This window comes from Musa acuminata, chromosome BXJ1-1 (assembly GCF_036884655.1).
Source record: "Musa acuminata AAA Group cultivar baxijiao chromosome BXJ1-1, Cavendish_Baxijiao_AAA, whole genome shotgun sequence".
Taxonomy (NCBI): Eukaryota; Viridiplantae; Streptophyta; class Magnoliopsida; order Zingiberales; family Musaceae; genus Musa; species Musa acuminata.
Genome location: NC_088327.1, coordinates 37,449,178 through 37,470,056, shown reverse-complemented (window position 1 = coordinate 37,470,056; position 20,879 = coordinate 37,449,178). Strand labels below are relative to the sequence as shown.

Sequence of the window (20,879 nt, the reverse complement as noted above, 5' to 3'; positions counted from 1 at the left end):
TATCTATGTTGCATTATATCCCATTTGGCACCATTTTTCTAGCCCTATCTTAGGATCAGAAGTGTATCTATGTTGCAGAAGACCTAGTCTATTCATGGAAAGATATGTAAATTTGATATTTTTATTCATTTCACAGGGAAAAACATAATAAACAGAATTACAATGCCTCACCTTTATCAAGCTCATAGATTTATTTGTTTGGTATCTCTTTACTATTATGAAATATACTGTGGTTTACAATTCTCTTAGGTTGAAATAACTGCTTTCTACAGAAATTATGACGCATCTTACTAAAATCAGAAATGCATTGAAGTAATTCTTGGAATAATTGAACTCTTCAAACAAGTTTGTAATATTTCATTAAAAAATTCAGAAGGCTTAACAAAAAGAGAGAGGGGGGACCAATTCACTAATTCAAATGAAGGTAAAGTATGTGTTTAAGCTGAGCTTCTGATTTGAATGATACATTGCCCAAAGATGTAAACATTTAGAGTCTTGCGAGTTCTTCCTGCATTCTTTCATTTTGTTAGTTCATTTTTTACAAACAATGTTTAGCATATCATCTTGCATGTTTAAATTTGTCCACTTTTGGGAAAAAAAAGTACACTGTTTGTTCATTCATGTAACCCAAAATAACTAAAATTGAAAAGCCCTTGCTTTTAACTAAAAGTCTTAGTCACTAAAATTGGTTGCCATGTTGACAAACTACGTAGTTGTCTTGCAGTAAAATTCCACATGTTACCATAAATAAAGTTAATACCCATAAAAATGAATTAGAACTACTCTTGTAAACAAATTGAAATAAACAAAATACACACCAAAAAATAATATTTTCAATCTCAGTCCGTTATCGGTTTCAATAATATATCAGAGTAGTATGGTACTGGTATATAAGATAGTATACCAACATGTTCCGCCTGGTATACAAACAAGTTGTTAGTCATTTTTTATCATTAACAAATTTGAATGAAAGAGAAAGAGATACTATAATCCAGAGTCCAAACAATAGATTATAGATATCATCAAGGTATTTATTTAGAATGTGATATTTTAGACTAAAAAAAAAACTTGGTAGATCTTTTCAAATTTCAACTATGCTTCTCTTCCGCTAAAATTTGAGCTCTAATACTGCTTTATATTTATAAAATGACCTTTTCAAGTATGCATCTCCCTTCCTCTAAAATGTAATCTCTAACAATGCCTTATATTTATTAAATGATAACTGTATTTTTTATAATTAATTCTTAATGAAGACACACAAAATGGCAACAATTAACATATTTTAGCCAATTAACAAGTATTCCTAATCACCATATTCTACCTTTTGTAAACTTTATTTCAATTACATCTATTTTTTAAAAAATCAAAATGTTCATTCCTTAAAAGCTAAGTAATGCATTACATCAAAACTAAGGAGGCATGTTAAGAGTATTTTTTCTTTGTTGACTGTTTCTTTTAAATTATAAAATATGTTATCATTGATGCAATAGGTGTTTGAGGGCAAGGAAATTAGCAGAGATCCTTGATCGAGTGAACTATGTTTGTTTGAGTTAATGAAGTTCAAGTAGAGGCCCAGTAGGCACTCGTCATGTCCCTTATTAGATAACTATGTTTTGGATCGAATAGGTGTAGTCTATAAGAATGCCTTTGAAGATTTTGATTCTGTGATAAACTATTATGGATTTTTAAGATTTGAGGAAAATATATTCTTAGACTAAGACAACTTTTGTGAAATTTTTAATTTTCATAAATTTGTAAACATTTCTCTAACATCTTTATCAACATAAGTAGATTTTTAATTTTCCATGTTTTTATTGTGTTAAATATTATTTAAACATTTTTCAGACTGCTTTCAATTAAATCATATTTTCCTAATTATTTTAAATATTTTATATGTTTTGTTTGCGGTATATGTCTTTGTCAACTTCTTCTTAATTGTTATCAATATTTCTTTCTAAAATTATCTATTATTTTTTCTCATGACAAAGGAAATTTAGTTATACTCCCAATTTGGTGACAAATTTCATTAAACATAACAAAATAATTTGGAATTTTACCACAAACAACTGTATTATGTTTAAAAGTCATAAAAAATAATTTATGTACTCCAAATTATTTTCCTCAAAAATTTTTTCATGTTTCGATTTTAGATAGCCATAATTAAAGTAACCAAGGTATATTGACAATAAGGATTGATGTTATTGATGTTCTGCCTGAGTTGGTATGATATATTGACAACAAGGATTGACGTTCTAACAGAGTCAATTTGACAACATCAATCCGATCATTTGCTAGCATTAATTAATATATTGTACATTCCTAAAGATTTCAACTAACAATTTTTGTATTTTTGTGTTATATCACATTATATTGCGTTAGAATTGGTACCAATATTCAATTCATTCATGGAAGTTGGAAAGTACATGAAAAGCAAAAACAACTACATACAAACATAGCATACAAATCCAAGAGGGACAAGCATACGGGTCAACGATTAAGTTTTGATACCATATTACATGAAAAAATGAAAGAAGAAAAACAACATAAAGAATTGCAGGGCATGACAATTTGCTTTATAAACAATAGAAGATGTTCATCAAAACTAAGTAGCTAGCTTCCTATTTAGTGATAAAAAAGAATATGATATGAGCCAAAGGTGTCATGATTCAGTTATGCATCTACTTTTATACCCAAATCTAGTGATTCTACAAAGCCTAACCTATGGAGACTAAAAATAAAAATTTCAAATTACCATATCAAAACGTAACTGATTGAGTGTACCTTCAAAATGTATGGATAAGTACATGTGTTTTAACCTGATTAAGAAGCATCTTTTATTGAGATATCAGTTGAATGCTGCACAAATATGTTCTAATTAACAACTAGCTTTGTATGATACCTTTATAATTTGCTTTGCTAGTCATTTCAATTTGAGTGAGATTTTATTTACACTTAATATTTCACATTGTACATTTACCATCATAGAATTACAAATTAATTATTTTAGAAGTAATAACATGATAAGCAAAAAGGACCATAAAAATTACACAAGGATGTTCTTTGAGTATCAAGTTGAGTAAAGTCAATTTAGCTAAAGCATAGCAAACAATATAAAATGCCACATTATAAAACCTTATTAACTATAGTAATGATTGCATCATAAATGCATAAGAACTTCTTGCTAACAACACATCATAAAAATTTATAGTTCCAATGTCAAGGGCACAAAATTGCAGACTTGACTTCAGCAACATTTCAAGAGCCCATGTAATTCTCTCAATTTGGATAAGTGAACATAAACAAAAACTTCGGATCAGTGAGCATAACTAAAATCTTGATCACAAGCACTACAAAATGCTATTGGAAGTTGAATCTAGACAACATAAGAGCTAATAATCAAAGAAAAGACATTCTACCAAGTGACACTATCCCATAATTCCATATCCACATATTGCAATCGCCATCATCTGAGAAATGACCAAACTGAAACCATCAGCAATTGAGTCCCAAATTTCATCAAGACAAACACACTAACATTAACACCTAAAGGTCGAGGAGAGGTCATAAATCGTTGGAATTTGTCTGTATTAACATCTACTTGATAGCAAATTTTGAAAATAAAAGAGAAACAACCCATATTAAGTGAGTGTCATCTGGTTACTAATCCTTATCAAGCTATGACAAATAACAATCACCAAGAGAGAACTCTAAGATCACAAGAAAGGAAGCTTTGCATTTAATATTCCATTTAAAATCACAAAAATATTTAAAGATGGACATTTGTCTTCATGATTTCTTACTTCTTGAGATTCTCTTCAATTTTTTTAAAAAAATTTCTGACCTAGTTCCTAGCTCAGAGCACCATTAACATAACCAAAAAAACTGATAGCACCAACACTTGAGAGTAAATAAATCTAAATCACCATTGTTGAAATTGTATGACACCCAATGGTTATAACCAATCATACAGCATTTTAGAAAATGATAGTAGCTACCCATGATATCTTCACTTCTTATTGTTGTTGGTACAATGAACAATCTGAATCTTGAACGAGGCAAATACACAGAGATGCACAAATTACTAAATATGGCATGTCACGTAAAACTAGATAACTGACATCAATAAAATATTTCCTATATAAGATTAGAGAATGGACTACATAACAGCAGAAAAAAAATATCTCAGATAGATTTATTTTCTGAATTTCTATATTCATGACCAAGGTCTGCAATACCGAATTGTACCGCCCGGTACGAACAGTACATACCGGTACGCAGACCGCCCGCTATCGGGCGGTACATTCAAAAAAACCTCGTATCGAACGATACGATATAATATCGAGCGGTAACGGTCGAAATTTCAACCGTTATCGCCCGGCACAAATCGGTAACGGTCGATTTCGATCGTTACCGCACTGTAGCAGTGCTACAGTGCTCCAACGGTCAATTTGACCGTTGGAGCCCTTTCTCATTCTATTTAAGCTATTCTTCTCCCCTATTTCATTATACTCTCTTAAACTCTCTCTCAAACTTTTTTTTCTCTCCTAAACTCTACAAAACAACGATTTGTGAATTCAATCGAGGCTAATTTGGGAAGATTAAGAGAAAGAGCTTTCTAATCAAGAGGTATGTATTCGCTTTCTTTAATTAGAGAGTAATTAAGATCTTTAACATTATGATTAGTATGTTTCATGCATATTAAATATTGAATAATATTTATGATAGTAAAATAAGTTTTATTAAGTTTTATTAAAGTTATTTAATGCTGTGATTAGTCATTTTAATGATGATTTAATCGAAATTTATTCGATTTTATATCAATTAAATGTCTTTAATACCTATTAGGGTATTTGTCATGTTTATAGTGTTGAAAGAGAAGTAATTAGTGAAAAATTAACTATGTTAATCGTATAATTAGTGTAGATAAATAATGATTTTATCATAATTTAAATCATATTGGATTAAAATTACATATTTGAATCATATTGATCCAATTGACCTCCAATTCTACAACGAAGATTCAGAGCCAATGTTAGATTGGGTGGAGGCCCGTCGTTCGTTTTGGTGGTAAAATCAACAATCAGGTATATCTATATATGTAATTATTTAATTAATTTAAATTTTAGAGTTTATATTGTAATAAAATAGTCTAACAATTCAAATGATTTTTCTGTAGATATTTCAATCTATAACGGGCTGAAATACGAACCTCGAACAAAACTACCTCAAAGCCCGAAAAAGATATGTGATACTATTCTTACCTAATTTACATTGATTTTGCTAAACTTATACTATTACTATATTTATTTATATCTTGAAAACCCTATCCTAACTTTTTTTTTATTTTCAGGTATTTTCGGAGAGTTTAACGGACTGAAATCAGGTGTACCGCTCGGTGCACCTGGGGGTATCGCTCGGTACACCGTACCATACCGTACCGAGCCCAGGTCGAAACACCGGTACGGTACGATATTGCGAACATTGTTCATGACAACCAAAGCAATAATATACTCCTAAATTCTAGACATCTAGAAATGCATACTTAGAACAATGAGGAAACTATTTGCTGCCTCATGTTCAAATGTGGGAAAAAAAACAATTTTGAAAAGTGGAGCCAACAACTGAAAGTCCAACAACTAATTGTGCGAAGTCTTTAAGTGACTCATCAACAGCGAAGGTATTATGTTCAGTACCTTTACATGCAAATCCAACAAGGTAGGAAAACCTATATTATTAATATGATAAATTGTCAGTTTTAAAATGATAAAACGATTAGTTAAATATCAGCTACAGAATATATAGTCAGAATAGTGCAAAGTGGAAAGCACACAAATAAAGGAGAAAAAACAAAGTCTAAAGGAATCAAAATGTGTCTAAAAATATTATCAATGAATGATATATAATAAAGAGCAGTATCTAAAATGCAATTCCAGAATTTGATAGGTCTTTTTTTTGCTTTCTTACGGAACAGAGAGACTAATAGAAGTCACAATTCTTTGTTAGTAATGAGTAATGACAACTAATTTGTTCGAAAGATTATGGAATGTTATTATTGATGAATAATATAACAAAAGGAGAAAAAACAAAGTCTAAAGGAATCAAAACATGTCTAAAAATATTATTGATGAATGATCTGTAATAGAAGAGCAATATCTAGAATGCAATCCAGAATTTGATAAGATCTCTTTTCTTACATAACAGAAAGACTAATAGAAGTCACAATTCTTTGTTAGTAATTATAACTAATTTGATAAAAAGATTACAGAATGTTAAGAGGCAGGCCAGAAGTTAGACAAGAAAGAGAATTAATTAGAGCAGTAGACTTTTCAATGATAAAATTTGAGAAACCACCATAGATACTTTCTAGTAAAGGAGTAACCAAAATATTCAACAAAGAAAGGATACTTGAACCTGATTCTCAAATTCCAGTAAATGAAACATCAATGCTCTAAGTCTCTTTGTCCCTGAATGAAAAAAAAAAGCAATGTGCCTTGATCATAACATGAATGAAAGGTAAGCCTCAACATATGACTGAAGCATCACAAATGGCAATCTATGAGAAAATTGTTAGAGGTGAAATATCTTTAAGCATGAAACAATTTGCAAACAACTTAATCTATAATCAGTGACGTTAGGCAAAATCTCATTGTATGAAGCTGAAAATATTGACGGTTATGACTAATAGTAGACATTTGTTATAATATTGACAATTATGGAAAGACCCTTACCGTAAATTTATAGAGGAAAAGGAGAAAAAGAGGAAAAAATATAATGGAACTTAAAAATGGTGTCCATATTCCTTCTTAAAATCCATATGCAGGCTCAACAAAAAAATAACAGATGACTTCTAAATTTTTTACAAAACCAGTTCACTTGGTATATCACTAAAATGCATTGAAGTAATTCTTGGAATAATTAAACTCTTCAAAACAATTTGAAATATTTCATTAAGAAGTTCAGAAAGCATAGAAAAAGAGGGGAGGACCAATTCATTAATTCAAATGAAGGAAAAGTGTGTGTTTAAGTTGAGATTCTAGTTCGAATGATACATTGTCCAAAGATGTAACATTCAGTCTTGCGAGTTCTTCCGGCTTTCTTTCATTTTGTTAGTTCATTTATGACAAACAATGTCTAGCATATCAGCTTGGAGATTTTATATAAAGTCGTCCACTTTTGGAAAAAAAAAGTAAACTAGTTGTTCATTCATGTTACAAATTCTCTCAAATTTATATTCAAAGTGTGAGGCTTCAAGTCAAACACTAACAAGCACCTAGTAGAAGGATCTTTTATGAATGACTCCACATCAGGTACGAAATATTCAGACCATTTGAAATAGAGGGGAGAATAACAAAATCTAACCAGTATGAATAATTATTATTCTGGATAATAAGGGTGAGCTAACCATATGCGCATCAATAAAAAAATGCATAATTTCACAACATAAAACTGATTTCTAGTTTTATAATTCAAACACCAACAACCATTAATCAAGAGAAAAAGAAGGTTGTATATGCACCTTCCCCGTGTTGCAAAGGGTGCACGCACCGTTGGCCATGAGCTTCACTGCAGCTTCTTGTTTGTCTCGATCAAGCTCTGGAGCTTTCTGAGGATCATCAATCTCCACCGCATTAGCCTTATCCATAAGGCCAATGATAGTTTACAAGATATATATGATGATGGCAAGGGGCACAGAGGTAGAGGTGTTGGAAGGGATGGTAACTTTGGTGATGGAAACTTCAAATGCTGACCCAATATTCAATTTGTCTCTCCATTACAACCAACAAGATCATGAATAGATTATTAAAAAAAATGATGACTTAAATAAATCAATCAGAATTATCATGTCAAATTCAAACTTGGTACCACATGTGATATTACTGGAATCGCAATAAATAATCACACCCGCTGCTGCTACCTTAATCTCAGTAAACAAATAGGGAAGTTGGAAACAAGAAATACCAACTCAAAGGTCGGTGTTATACTTACAAAGGCAAATTTCAGATATAGTACTTGGATGCTGAAACTTGTGGTAAATGACCACAATAGCATAATTGAAAAAATACTGAAATAGTAGCCATGTCATTAATTGGTGAACATTTATATGAAACATAGCAAGCTTGTCTATCAAGCTCATGAACATTGCTACCACTCTGCTACAACTACAGCTGATTCAGCAAGATAAATCCAAATCGAAACCTTTAATGAAGATCCTGTTAATCGGAAGGACCCGAACTACTCCACTATCACTATAATGAAGCATTTATGAACTGTTGGTCTAGTAAGCTAACTTCCAAACTTTAGAACTGCATTATATCCCATTTGACACCATTTTTCAAGCCCTATCTTAGGATCAGAAGTGTATCTATGTTGCAGAAGACATAATCTATTCATGGAAAGACATATAAATTTGATATTTTTGTTCATTTCACAGGGAAAAACATAATAAACAGAATTACAATGCCTCACCTTTATCAAGCTCATAGATTTATTTGTTTGGTATCTCTTTACTATTATGGTATATACTATGGTTTGCAGTTCTCGTAGGTTGAGTAACTGCTTTCTACAGAAATTATGACACATCTTACTAAAAACAGAAAATTTTAGGCTTGGATTTCACTCTTGAACTTATCTTTATTTTCGAAAAATTTCAAATTGAAAGTTATTCATTTCATGAACAGTTTTTTAAACAATATCTGAGTGGTTGATCAACAGTCTTTTGATTGTCAAACACAATTCTAGTTTTGCAACTCCACAATTTTCTAAATTATTTCACCCTCTAAACAAAATCCTGAGATGCTTTAGTATCTTTGTATATGCAAATAAACATTAAAAAAAACACTATTTCAAGTGAAATGAAGTACTCCGTAGTGAAATAAGATCTACACCAAATAAAAGTTTTCACGGGTTCTAGAATGGTCCTAAAAGAACATAAAAAATCTGAAGGCTAATGGATATTTTAGGGAACCTTTAGTCACCCAAAAAATAAAGACATAAGAAGTTACATCTTAGATCAAAATTATGCATAGATCTCTTAGTTGTTGAATATGATTATAGTTGTGCAACACCATAAGTTTCCATATTTTCACCCTTTAAGCAAATCCAAAGATGCTTTAATACCTTTGTATCTGTGAATAAAGATTTAGCAAAGACACCATAGCAAGATTTTAAATTCATCATGTGAAAGTACTTTGATCTGGCAATAGAGCTACACAGTTCAATCTTCAAAGTTTCTTAATGGTCCTAAAAGAATATAAAATTCTGAAGTTCAACTTATATCATAGGAAACCTATAGTTAGAAAAGAAAAAAGAAGCATAGGGTCATAGGCAATTACCTCTTATAATGCATAGATCTCACGATTGTCAAACACACTTCTAGATATGCAATGTGATGTCTTCATGTGATAACTAGGCCATATTGAATGTTATAAGAAATCTCAACTCAAAAAAAAAATGGAAAAGAAAATCTGAAGTTTGTTATACGGTTCAATCTTCAAAGTTTGTTATGGCAATGTGATATCTTCATGTGATACTTAAGGCCATATTACAAGTGCTTTGTTCTGGCAATAGAGCTATATAGTTCAATCTTATAGTCAGAAACTTATAGTCGGAAACTTATAGTCCTAAAAGTTTCTTTATAGTCCAAAGTTTCTTTATAGTCCTAAAAGAATATAAAATTCTTAAGTTTAACTTATATCATAGGAAACTTATAGTCGGAAACAAAAAATAGAAACATAAGGCCATAGGCAATTACCTCTTATAATGCATAGATCTCTCAACTGTCAAACACTCTTCTAGGTGTGCAATGTGATGTCTTCATGTGATACCAAAGCCATATTGAATATCATAAGAAATCTGAACTCAAAAAAGAAAAAAAACAATAAGCATCTATCAGTTTGATCTAATTATGCATGATTAGCATACACAACAAAATATATAGTCTGCACAAAAATTCTCAAACAAAAATGAGACAAAGATAGTAACTTACAAAAAAGAAACACAAGAGAAGCAAATTGAAATCACTTTAAACCACATAATTAGATTATAACAATTGGGCAAAAATTATAGACCACATGTTTCATCAATTGGGCAATAATCATATCGATAACTATGAAATGATAAACAATAAATAGGAAACAAAAATCAAACTCGTAGCTGCAATGATAGTCATGTTGTAAATAAGCCTACTAAAATGCTGTAAAAGGCTGTAAGGCTTCTAACTTACCTTAGGCGGTTGCGCTCATATTTGAAGATCTCGAATCCATGCGCTTGTATGAAAATGTGCTGCCTCTTTGACACCACGAAACTTCCCATTGCAATGTTACCAACAACAGATCTTCATGTCAAGCACTAGAGAAGTCTTCCATTTGGAATCTTAATCATTTCCACCTATCCGCCTTTTCATCTTATGAGAACATTAAATTGGGCAAAGGGCAGTTCAGGTTTTGTTATTTTGGGAGTCTCAAAGATATTCCAAAACCTGACTGTCTCATCTGCTGCTGCAGAAGCTACTACACCTCCCAGTGGACTCCCAGCCAAGGAAAGAACCCGGGATGAATGATCGGAAACCTCAGCCACTCTCGTCATGGATGGGTAATTCCATAAGGTGAGTTGATTGTTCGGCGAACCATGGGAGGTCAGTAATTCAGATTTGTTTTTGTCCCATAGCAATGCACAAACTTCAGAGCCAGCATCAATCGAGTTCAAGCAAGCACCATTAATGGTGTTCCAAAACTTAACACAATGATCATTGCAACCTCCACCAGAAGCCAGCAAGTTGCTCCGAGTTGGGCACCAGTCAACGGCCTTCACAATGGAAGTGTGGCTGCTGATCCTGTGAAGCCATTGACGTTGACGTGGATGGTCACGTGAGACAGGCATGCAGGCATCCCATATGTGCACTAGTTTGTCCTGCCCTCCACTCGCCAAATACCGCCCTGACAACACGGACCATTTAAGACTACAAACTCCACGCCGATGCCCATTATAGAAACAGATGAACATGTCTTCCTTTCTAAAGTCATAATCAACAACAGTGCCATCAAATCTTCCGACTGTCAAGATTGAATTACTTCTCCACGCAAGTGACAACACAGGGGCCTGGTTCTCATCTTCCATCCCATCCACGACATGTCCTGTTGCTGGATCAATCAGGGATAAATCTGAATTGCCAAATGCGACAGCAAGAACTGCACAGTCTGGCGACCAGCGGATGCAAGTGATAGGTCCTCTGTCTTCTTCGGGTTGTAGAAGCTTAGTCGACTCGTTTGCAGCGTCCCAGAGATACACTGCGTCCTCAAGGCCAATCGCCAACACATTATTGCTTCCCCAGTCGAGGAGATTCAAAACATTATCATCCAACAAGCCGTGGATTACCAAAACCCTCTCTGGTTCTTTAGGGATTCGCCTCTGCTGCTTCTTCTGCGGCCGAATGGGCTCGTCAAACTCGGGCAGCTTGCTGGCCGACGCTTCAGGTGCAGTCTTGAAAGCGAGGATACGAGACCTGTTCTTCAAAATGCACTCGTCAAGAAGCTTTTGGTACGCCACGCTCGATGGGGATTCCCTCGAACCATCACGCTGCGGTCTCGAAGGCCCGGTTAGGGCAAAGCGTGCGTAGTCCATGTCCATCGCCGACCGGAACGGGATGAAGCGGTCGTACTCCACACGCCTCGAACGCGAAGAAGACATATTTTCCAATCGAAACCAGAACGAGACTGGCTAGGTGACGAAAAACGATCGAGAAAACCAGAAAGATCGATCTTCCCACAAGAAAGTCGACAACCAAGAATCGATTAAAAGAACCCCAAGACCAACAAAAATTCTGAACCCTAATCAAAATTTCGACGGATGAAGAACCAAGCGAAACGAAACAAGAGAAAAAAGAAAGGAATGAGATCACCGCAATAAAAATCGAAGGGAAGGACCCTCGCAGCTGTGCCCGTTCGTGTTCGTCGGAGAGCAGTTCCGACCTTCGCAGAACGACGAGATCGCCGAGAGTCGAGAGTCGAGAGCCGAGAGCCGAGAGGACGAGAGCGCGCGAGGGGAGAGAAGTTGTTGTGATTGCAACAGAGTGGGCCCTCGGGTTATATAGATGCCACCCATCCCAAGCGTTACATTCTAAAATCGTTTCGTTATATTTACCCAATCTACGTAGCGGGTAGTTTGACATCACACCGTTATATACAGCTATCATCTACGTTAAATTTCGTGTACCTTACTCTTTTAGAATTTGTATGTTAAAGAAACAAGACGTGGTATTTTTTTTGTACGAAGCAATGTTTTTAAACTACTAAAATTATTATTAATATAATGAGATTTGATATTCTTTTATTTGTCACTAAAAAAGAAAATTTTTAAATAATATCTATAAACTGATAATATTTTTATTAATACACTAGGTTTTGAGTCTCAAATTATAATATATCTTATTTTTAATTTTAAATTTAGTACAATATTCATTCACATAAATTATGCATCTAATTAATCCAACAAAGATCAAACAATGAACAATTAGACAAAACTAGAAGTAAATGCTGACCATTCTCAATTTAGATGATAAATAGTTAAATGCTTAAATTATTAAGAAAACATGTTAATTAATCATTTTTAATTATATTAATTTATTATTATTATTCTAACCAAAATTCATTGAAATTTCATCTTAAATTGTTGGAGCAAAACAATGATATACAAATTTTGATGAAGAAACAAATAAGATATTAAAATAATAAAAATAAAAAGATAAAGTTTAGAAAGAACTTAAAGACATGTAATCAATGTCTTAATATGAAAAACTCACCCTTACATATCGGATTGATCGAGATTCTAATCTCAATATTTAATCCATCTTATCTTTGCGAACATAAATAAATATTATCATAGAGTTAGTTAACTAGCCTCTCTTAGCATATCAAGTAGCAAAATAATAATAATAATAATATTTTTAAAAAATAAAGAGGAGAAATTGTATTGAAATATGAATTAATAAACTATAGTCATTTACAATTCTATTTATAGAGCCTAAAAAGCATCCTAAATGTCATAACCGATATTGTTGTAAGAGACATCCTTTCATTAAAATATCCTTTATGCATATCAAAATTATCTTTACATAATTTTAATTTTTAAAATATAATACTAATAAAATTATATTTATTTATAAGATAAGATCATTGAAAAAACTTTTTATTTTTATTTTTTTTACTTGGAAAATGATGACTTCACTAGATTATGTAAAAGACTGAGATACTTTTCTCTCCCTTTATCAAAAGAAAATATAAAAATATCAATAAACCAAATATGACTATAATGATATATTAAATAATAAAATAATACTTTTAATTAATATCTTAATAAATATAGTATGAATTATTAAAAATATAATAGTATTGTCAAGAAATAATCATATAGGTTGTTGTTATTAGATATCAATTTAATTTATCCTTAAGTAATTTTTGCTATTTTTGACATAATTTTGATTAAAATGTGTTAGAACGGATAAAAGAGCAAAAAAATTAAATTAAATTTATAAGTTATGAAATCCATAAAGTAGATTAGAAAATATTTATAAAGAGTATAAAAGAGTTTATAAAAGGTAGAACCAAAATATATGAGATACATTGTTCTTAAAATAGATTCCACTACTTCATAAATTTATAAAATTATTATAATTTTATTTAGCTAAGGTAAACTCCAAATAAAAAACATTTTACATGAAACCTTTATAAATATTTTGTAGATTGTTTCAGTATTTAAAACTTTGATAAAAATTTATTGGTTTTTTTACCTTTTCATCACATTTTAACTTGATATGTTAAGAGAACTATTTAGACTTTGGATCACTTAAAAAAAATTATATTATTATCCACTTAGAATACTCTTTAAAAGATCCATAATTTGTGAAAGAGGTTTTGGGGGAGATAGATATAAGTGTCTTATTATTAAATAAAAGTAGAAAAAAATATCATTTCCAAAATTCTTTATTACAAATGATCATTAAATTAAAACTAGGATACTTTATAAAGTGATATAATAAGCACTAAAATTAGAATGTCTTATGAAAAGATATAATAAGCATGTAAAAGTTTTTGTTGTACAAAGCTGATTGGAAGTTTCTACGAGTACATTTACTCCCATTAATATATATCTTAAAAAAAAGTTTTGTGATCCTTGGTATTCTTTTATATTACAAATAATGTTATTTTTATCATAATATGAACACCAGAGCTTATCCAAGTAAGATTTTCTTTTTAGGCAAGATTTTGATTTTCTAAAATAAAATGATTGAAGGTAAAATCCATCAAACAAAATTACATATGTAGCAAAAATCGTCATACCACCTAAAATGGTATAAAATATATTGTACGTACTAGTCTAGATGTGGATCGGTATGTGAATTGTTTTTGTTGTAATTATATAATCTAAATTATATATGAAAACCTTAGAATCACCATATTTCTCATTATGTTGTTGTCATTGGATGGTGCTCACTCATTAGCCATCATTTCTCTTTTTGGTACATACTTTCTTCTTATCTTCTCTTCTTTCATCATATCCTTTCTCATTACTTTGTCTCCTCTTCCTCCTCCCTCCTTTGATTCATCTTCTTTTGTCTTTCTCCTTCACTACTTCCTCTTCTTCCTTCTTTTTTCTTCCCAATCCAACACAAATTTATATAGGACAAAAGCATATTATTGGATTCTCTTATATTAACAACTACATAAATGCTTTTATGTTCAACGTGATCTCTTTTAAGTTTGGCTTCTCAAATTGGATTCTCATATTATTGGATACTTCAATCACCATCATTTTGTATTTGTCCAATGATCTTATATAATATAAGGTTTATATATTTTATTTTCATATACAAAATATTTAAAAATATTAAGGCCATATATAAGATGTTTAAAAATATTAAGAAAGACAAGGTTAAACAACATAATTGTTCCATTTATTTATAGTCATAGCTTAAAATATCCAAAAGAAAATATATTAGAAAAATATATTTTCTATTAGTAACTCATTGCAAAATTACCATCATATTTGGTATATTTAGATGCTTTCTCTATTAATAACCTTTATTACTTGAGAGGAGTCTTTTCTAAGTGGAATTATAATACTTTGGGTGATATTAATGCCAAAGTTGATATTAATAAGTTAGAGCTTTTAGATGTCATTGCTATTATCTTAAACAAGGATGTTATAGAGTTGGGATCCCTTTATAATTACATTCAGACTCTTACTATGTATGTTTACCTAAAGACTTGGGTTAAGATCAAGTTTAAATAGATTCAGAACGAGGATAGGGATATAAGATTTTATCATAATTTAATTATTGATAGATATAGTAGAATTTCATTCATAATATTCAGAGTGACCAATAGTATATTTATCAACCTGAGCTTATCTCTCATAAATTCATCTCCTTTTATTCTCAATTTTGTGGTGGGGATATGAATAAGCCCATTTTTAATTTTAATTCTAAATCCCTTTAGCCTAATATGAATAGTATTCTTAATAATCAAGGTTCTGAGTTAATTAGATACTTTAACAAATATAAAATCTGTAAGTTTCTTAGGTCGTTCGACTTTAGTAAAAGTCTTGGGACTGATGGGTATACTTTTAAATTTTATCAATACCACTAAGATACTAAAAAAAGATTATCTTGTTGAGGCCTTTAATTAATTATATTTTCATGCCTTTTTGTTGGTTGATTAGGCTAGAACCTTCTTTGTCTTTATCCCTAAATATTTAATTCCTAGAAATGTGGTATATAATGTTTTGTCTAACCTTTTGGCTTCTCATATTAAATCTCTCTTGAATAATTTGTTTCATATTGAGTAATCAGCTTTTCTCTCGAGTAGAAGTATTCATGATAATATTTTAATAGCTTAAGAAGTGGTTCATTCTACATTTGAAATAAGGGTAAGAGTCCTTTAGTTATGTTTAAAATTGATCTTGAAAAAGAATATGATCGTCTTTCTTAGGATGTCATTTTTTGCATTTATACTCTTTTAAATTATTTTATATAATTTGTGTCTTGGATTAAAAATTATATTTCTATTTATATCTTATTAATTGTAAGGGCTCAAGGTATTTCAAGAGCAATAGGGGTATCGGGGACTATTATCCCCATATCTATATATCATTGTGGCCCAAATCCTTTTTTGCCTATTTCATAAGGCTATTAAAGATAAGTTGCTCACCCTATTTAAATTTAAAAATGTATCTGTTTCTCTCATATTATATATGCAAATGATATTTTGACATGCTTTAGGGTGAATAAAAGATTTTGTGAAACCATTAAGGATAATATCAAGGTTTATGAGACTCTTATGAATCAACTCATTAATCTTAGTAAATATGATTTTTTTTTTCTTGTAGCATGAGAGTTGGTAAGAGACATGATGCCCATTCCTTTAATATCAAAGTAAGAAAGTTCCATTTTAAATACCTTAGTACTATGATCATCCCTCATAGAATTCTCAAATCGCCTTTTGATATTATGTTGAAGTCTTAATGGTAAGATTGATTCTTGGAATAGGTCTAAGTTATCCTAGGCTAGTAGGTGTTAGGATCATAATGACACTTAGAGGGGAGGGTGAATTAGTATTACAGTAAATTTCAATCGATTTTAAATGTCCATCGATAAATCTATATTGGAAATGAAATTAACAAAAAATGTGTGTAAGGGTTGTGAGTAAAGTAAATTAGTAAGTAACAACAAATCAAAATCAAGAGAAGCAATACAAATCGATTTATAGTGGTTCAATCTTTCCGACCTATATCTACTCTCGATTTCTCTTTCGTCGAGGTCACTGGCTTTCGCTACTGATCTTCTTTCCAATGGATGAAAATCAACTATCATTGTTATAGCTTTTATCATTTTAATAGGCTTATGAGAGAACCTCTACACTCACTCTTTTATAATATCTCTCATCTCCTATAACTCAGAATCACCTCTAAACTCAGAGAAAGAGACTCAAATAATATCCAAAGAGAGAGCTACAACTCTTCACCAACTCAGAAATTGATGCTCCATTAACCAAACCTTAGTGGGCTATTTATAGGCCCCAAGAGGCTTAAAAAATAGAGCCAAAAAATTTAAATCCTTGAAATTTTAAGGCATAGGCAGTACTATCGTTGACACATGGTAGTACTACCGTTATAACTTTTGATATTACAATTTTAGACTTTTGGACAATACCATTATCATAATTTTTAAATATTAAGTAGTATCACCATCAATATAGGTGGTACCACTACCGGTAGCATTGACAAATATTGTTTGTGCTTATTGGTTGACTTAAGCGGTACCATCGCTTGGGCCTAGCAGTACCACTATCCAAGCCAACTCAAGTCCATTGTTTTAGCCTTCTAATAGGCCTAATTTAACCTTGGTCAAAGCCCATTGGCTTTATCAACAAGTTGGTATGGTTTTGGCCTAATCCTAACTTAGTTTGACCCAAAAAGACATCAAATAAGACTTTAACATTTCAACAACATATCCTGCACAATTACAAAGCTTTCAACATATTGTATGCTATTTTGGCAAGTCGTCTAATCTTTCGATACTTTATCTAAAACTCTAGCATGTCGCCCTTTCCATCGGCATATCGCTTGATCCATCGACATGTCAACTTTTCTATGATATATGATATTTTAGCATAATATCTGATCCTTCTAGCAAGATGCCCAAACTTCTAGCAAGATGCTCATTAGAGAATGAGTTCCTTGATTGATCTGGAATGCTGGATGGTTGATGATGCCTTATTGTTAGACAGTGATTCCGTAGTCTTAGTGGTATATTTGGTCCTTAGACTTGAGACACCAAAGATGTCCTATATGAGTGCTCTACTCTTTGATACCAAACTTATAGGTTTGGATGTCCCAAATCTAGTATAACTAGTCATTGGGAGTGGTAGTCGACCTTATGAAGGCTATTGAGTATTGATAGAGGATCATCAACTCTCGGCATTATGAGAGGAATATCTCAAGTGTTCTTGCTCAAACAAATCCCTAGCCAGGGTCATTCGAATTGAGAGAGAAAGAGTTCTCCGGGAGAATCTGATTAGAGCGAGACTCGAGAAGAAACCGTATAGGTCTAACAGCACCATGCCCGATATACGGTCTCTGGGATATTAGATGGATGAGGGACTATAGGTATATGGTAATTAAGGACAAATAGGTCCAATGGATTAGATTCTCTTGTATCGTTTGGGGACTACGGCGTAGTGGCTTAGTACGTCCGTAGTGAGTCAAGTGAATTATTATAGAGATAATAATTCACTAAGTTAGAAGGAGTTCTAACAGGTATGACTTACGGCGAGATCGATATTGGGCCTAGAGGTCACACACATTGTTGAATCTCGTATTTTGATGATGAAACCACTTGATATGTGTTTATGATTTAATCTGTGTTTTGAGTGACGCAGGATGCTTCGATCAGGATGAGACAATAAAGCAGGAAAATCATGTTGGGCCGGAAGAACATGTCAGAAGATTGGACGTCGGGCTAGTGGATCGGTCGACGTATCGACAAAAGGCTTCGGATCATGGATTCGGGCATCGGGCTAAGAAGAGCAGGTATTGCGCCAAGGATATCGGAGTTGCGGAGTCAACTGACCGATTGGGCAATAGGCCATAAGAGAGGACGATGCGCCGAAGAATCAGACAAAGCGTCGAGGGACCAATGACATGCCGGACAACTTGATTAATTGCTTAGGAGTAATTGTCTAGATCGAAGTTTTATTTTACATATGCAAAATTAACTATGAGCTTGATAAAGGTGAGGCATTGTAACTCTGTTTATTATGTTTTTTTCTTGTGAAATGAATAAAAATATCAAATTTACATGTCTTTCCATGAATATACTAGGTCTTCTGCAACATAGATACACTTCTGATCCCAAGATAGGGCTTGAAAAATGGTGCCAAATGGGATATAATGTAGGTACTAAAATTTGGAAGTTAGCTTACTAAACCAATAGTTCACAAATGATTCATTATGGTGATAGTGGAGTAGTTCAGGTCCTTTCGATTAACAGGATCTTCATTGAATCTGAAGGTTCTGATTTGTGATTGTTTCAGTCTATGGGATTTATCTTGCTGAATCAGTTGTAGCTGTAGCAGAGTGGTAGCAATGTTCATGAGTTTGATAAACAAGCTTGTTATGAATCATATAAATGTTCACCAATTAATGACATGACTACTATTTCAGTATTTTTTCAATTTTGCTATTGTGGTCATTTACCACAAGTTTCAACATCCAAGCACTATATCTGAAATTTGCCTTTTGTAAGTATAACACCGACCTTTGAGTTGGTATTTCTTATTTCCAACTTCCCTATTTGTTTACTAAGATTAAGGTAGCAGCAGCGGTTATGATTATTTATTACGATTCCAGTAATATCACATGTGGTACCAAGTTTGAATTTGACACGATAATTCCGATTGAATTATTTAAGTCATCATTTTTTTTAATAATCTATTGATGATCTTATTGGATGTAATGGAGAAACAAAATGAATATTGGGTAAGCATTTGAAGTTTCCATCACCAAAGTTACCATCCCTTCCGACACCTCTATCTCTGTTCCTCTTGCCACCGTCATGTACATCTTGTAAACTATCATTGGCCTTATGGACAAGGCTAATGCGGTGGAGATTGATGATCCTCAGGAAACTCTAGAGCCTGATCAAGACAAACAAGAAGCTCATGGCCAATGGTGCGTGCACCCTTTGCAAGAAGGGGATGGTGCATATACAACCTTCTTTTTCTCTTGATTTGTGGTTGTTGGTGTTTGAAATGTAAAACTAGAAATCAGTTTTATGTTGTGAAATTATGCATATAAGAACAAGAGAATAAATGTCTTGCCAATTACCAATGAGATCATCTAGTAATTTTTTTATTAATGCACATATGCTTAGCTCACCCTTGTTATCCAAAATAATAGTTATTCATACTGGTAAGATTTTCTTGTTTTCCCCCTGTTTCAAATGGTTTGAATATTTCGTGCTTGACGTGGAGCCATCCAGAAAAGATCCATCTACTAGGTGCTTGTTAGTGTTTGACTTAAAGCCTCCCACTTTGGATAAAAATTTGAGAGAATTTGTACATGAATGAACAACTAGTGTACTTTTTTTTCTCAAAAGTGGACAAATTTATATGTCAAAGCTGATATGCTAGATATTGTTTGTCAAAAATGAACTAACAAAATGAAAGAATGCAAGAAGAACTCGCAAGATTCTGAACGTTTACATCTTGGGGCAATGTATCATTCGAACCAGAAGCTCAGCTTAAACACACACTTTACCTTCATTTGAATTAGTGAATTGGTCCCCCCTCTCTCTCTCTGTTAAGCCTTCTAAATTTGTTAATGAAATATTACAAATTGTTTTGAAGAGTTCAATTATTCCAAGAATTACTTCAATGCATTTTAGTGGGCGTACTAAGTGAACTGATTTTGCAAGAAATTTAGAAGTCATATGTTATTTATTTGTTGAGCCTGCAATAACTTTCTCATAGACTGCCATTTGTTATGCTTCAGTCATATGTTGAGGCTTTCCTTTCATTCATGTTATGATCGAGGCACATATCTTATTTTTTCATTCAAGGACAAAGTGACTTGGAGCATTGATTCTTCACTTATTGGAATTTGAGAATTAGGTTCAAATATTCTATTTTTGGTTGAATCTTTTGGTTACACCTTTACTAGAAAGTATCTATGGTGGTTTCTGAAATTTTATCATTTACAAGTCTACTGTTGTAATTAGTTCTCTTTCTTGTTTCTTTGGTTATGTTAATGTTGCTATAAATTTTATCATTTATAAGGATTAGTGACCACATGACACTCCCATAATATGGGTTGTTTCCCTTTAATAC

General features: G+C 32.2%; 1 protein-coding gene across 1 annotated transcript; it reads right to left on the bottom strand.

The window, feature by feature from the left end:
* Positions 1 to 7,521: 7,521 nt before the first annotated feature.
* On the bottom strand, positions 7,522 to 12,032 carry LOC135678431 (cell division cycle 20.2, cofactor of APC complex-like). The gene is made up of 2 exons (XM_065191253.1): positions 10,223 to 12,032; positions 7,522 to 9,852 (listed from the first exon to the last, which is right to left on the bottom strand). Exon 1 carries the CDS (start codon positions 11,683 to 11,685, stop codon positions 10,399 to 10,401), a length of 1,287 nt encoding a protein of 428 aa, XP_065047325.1. The 5' UTR covers positions 11,686 to 12,032; the 3' UTR covers positions 7,522 to 9,852; positions 10,223 to 10,398.
* Positions 12,033 to 20,879: the final 8,847 nt, after the last annotated feature.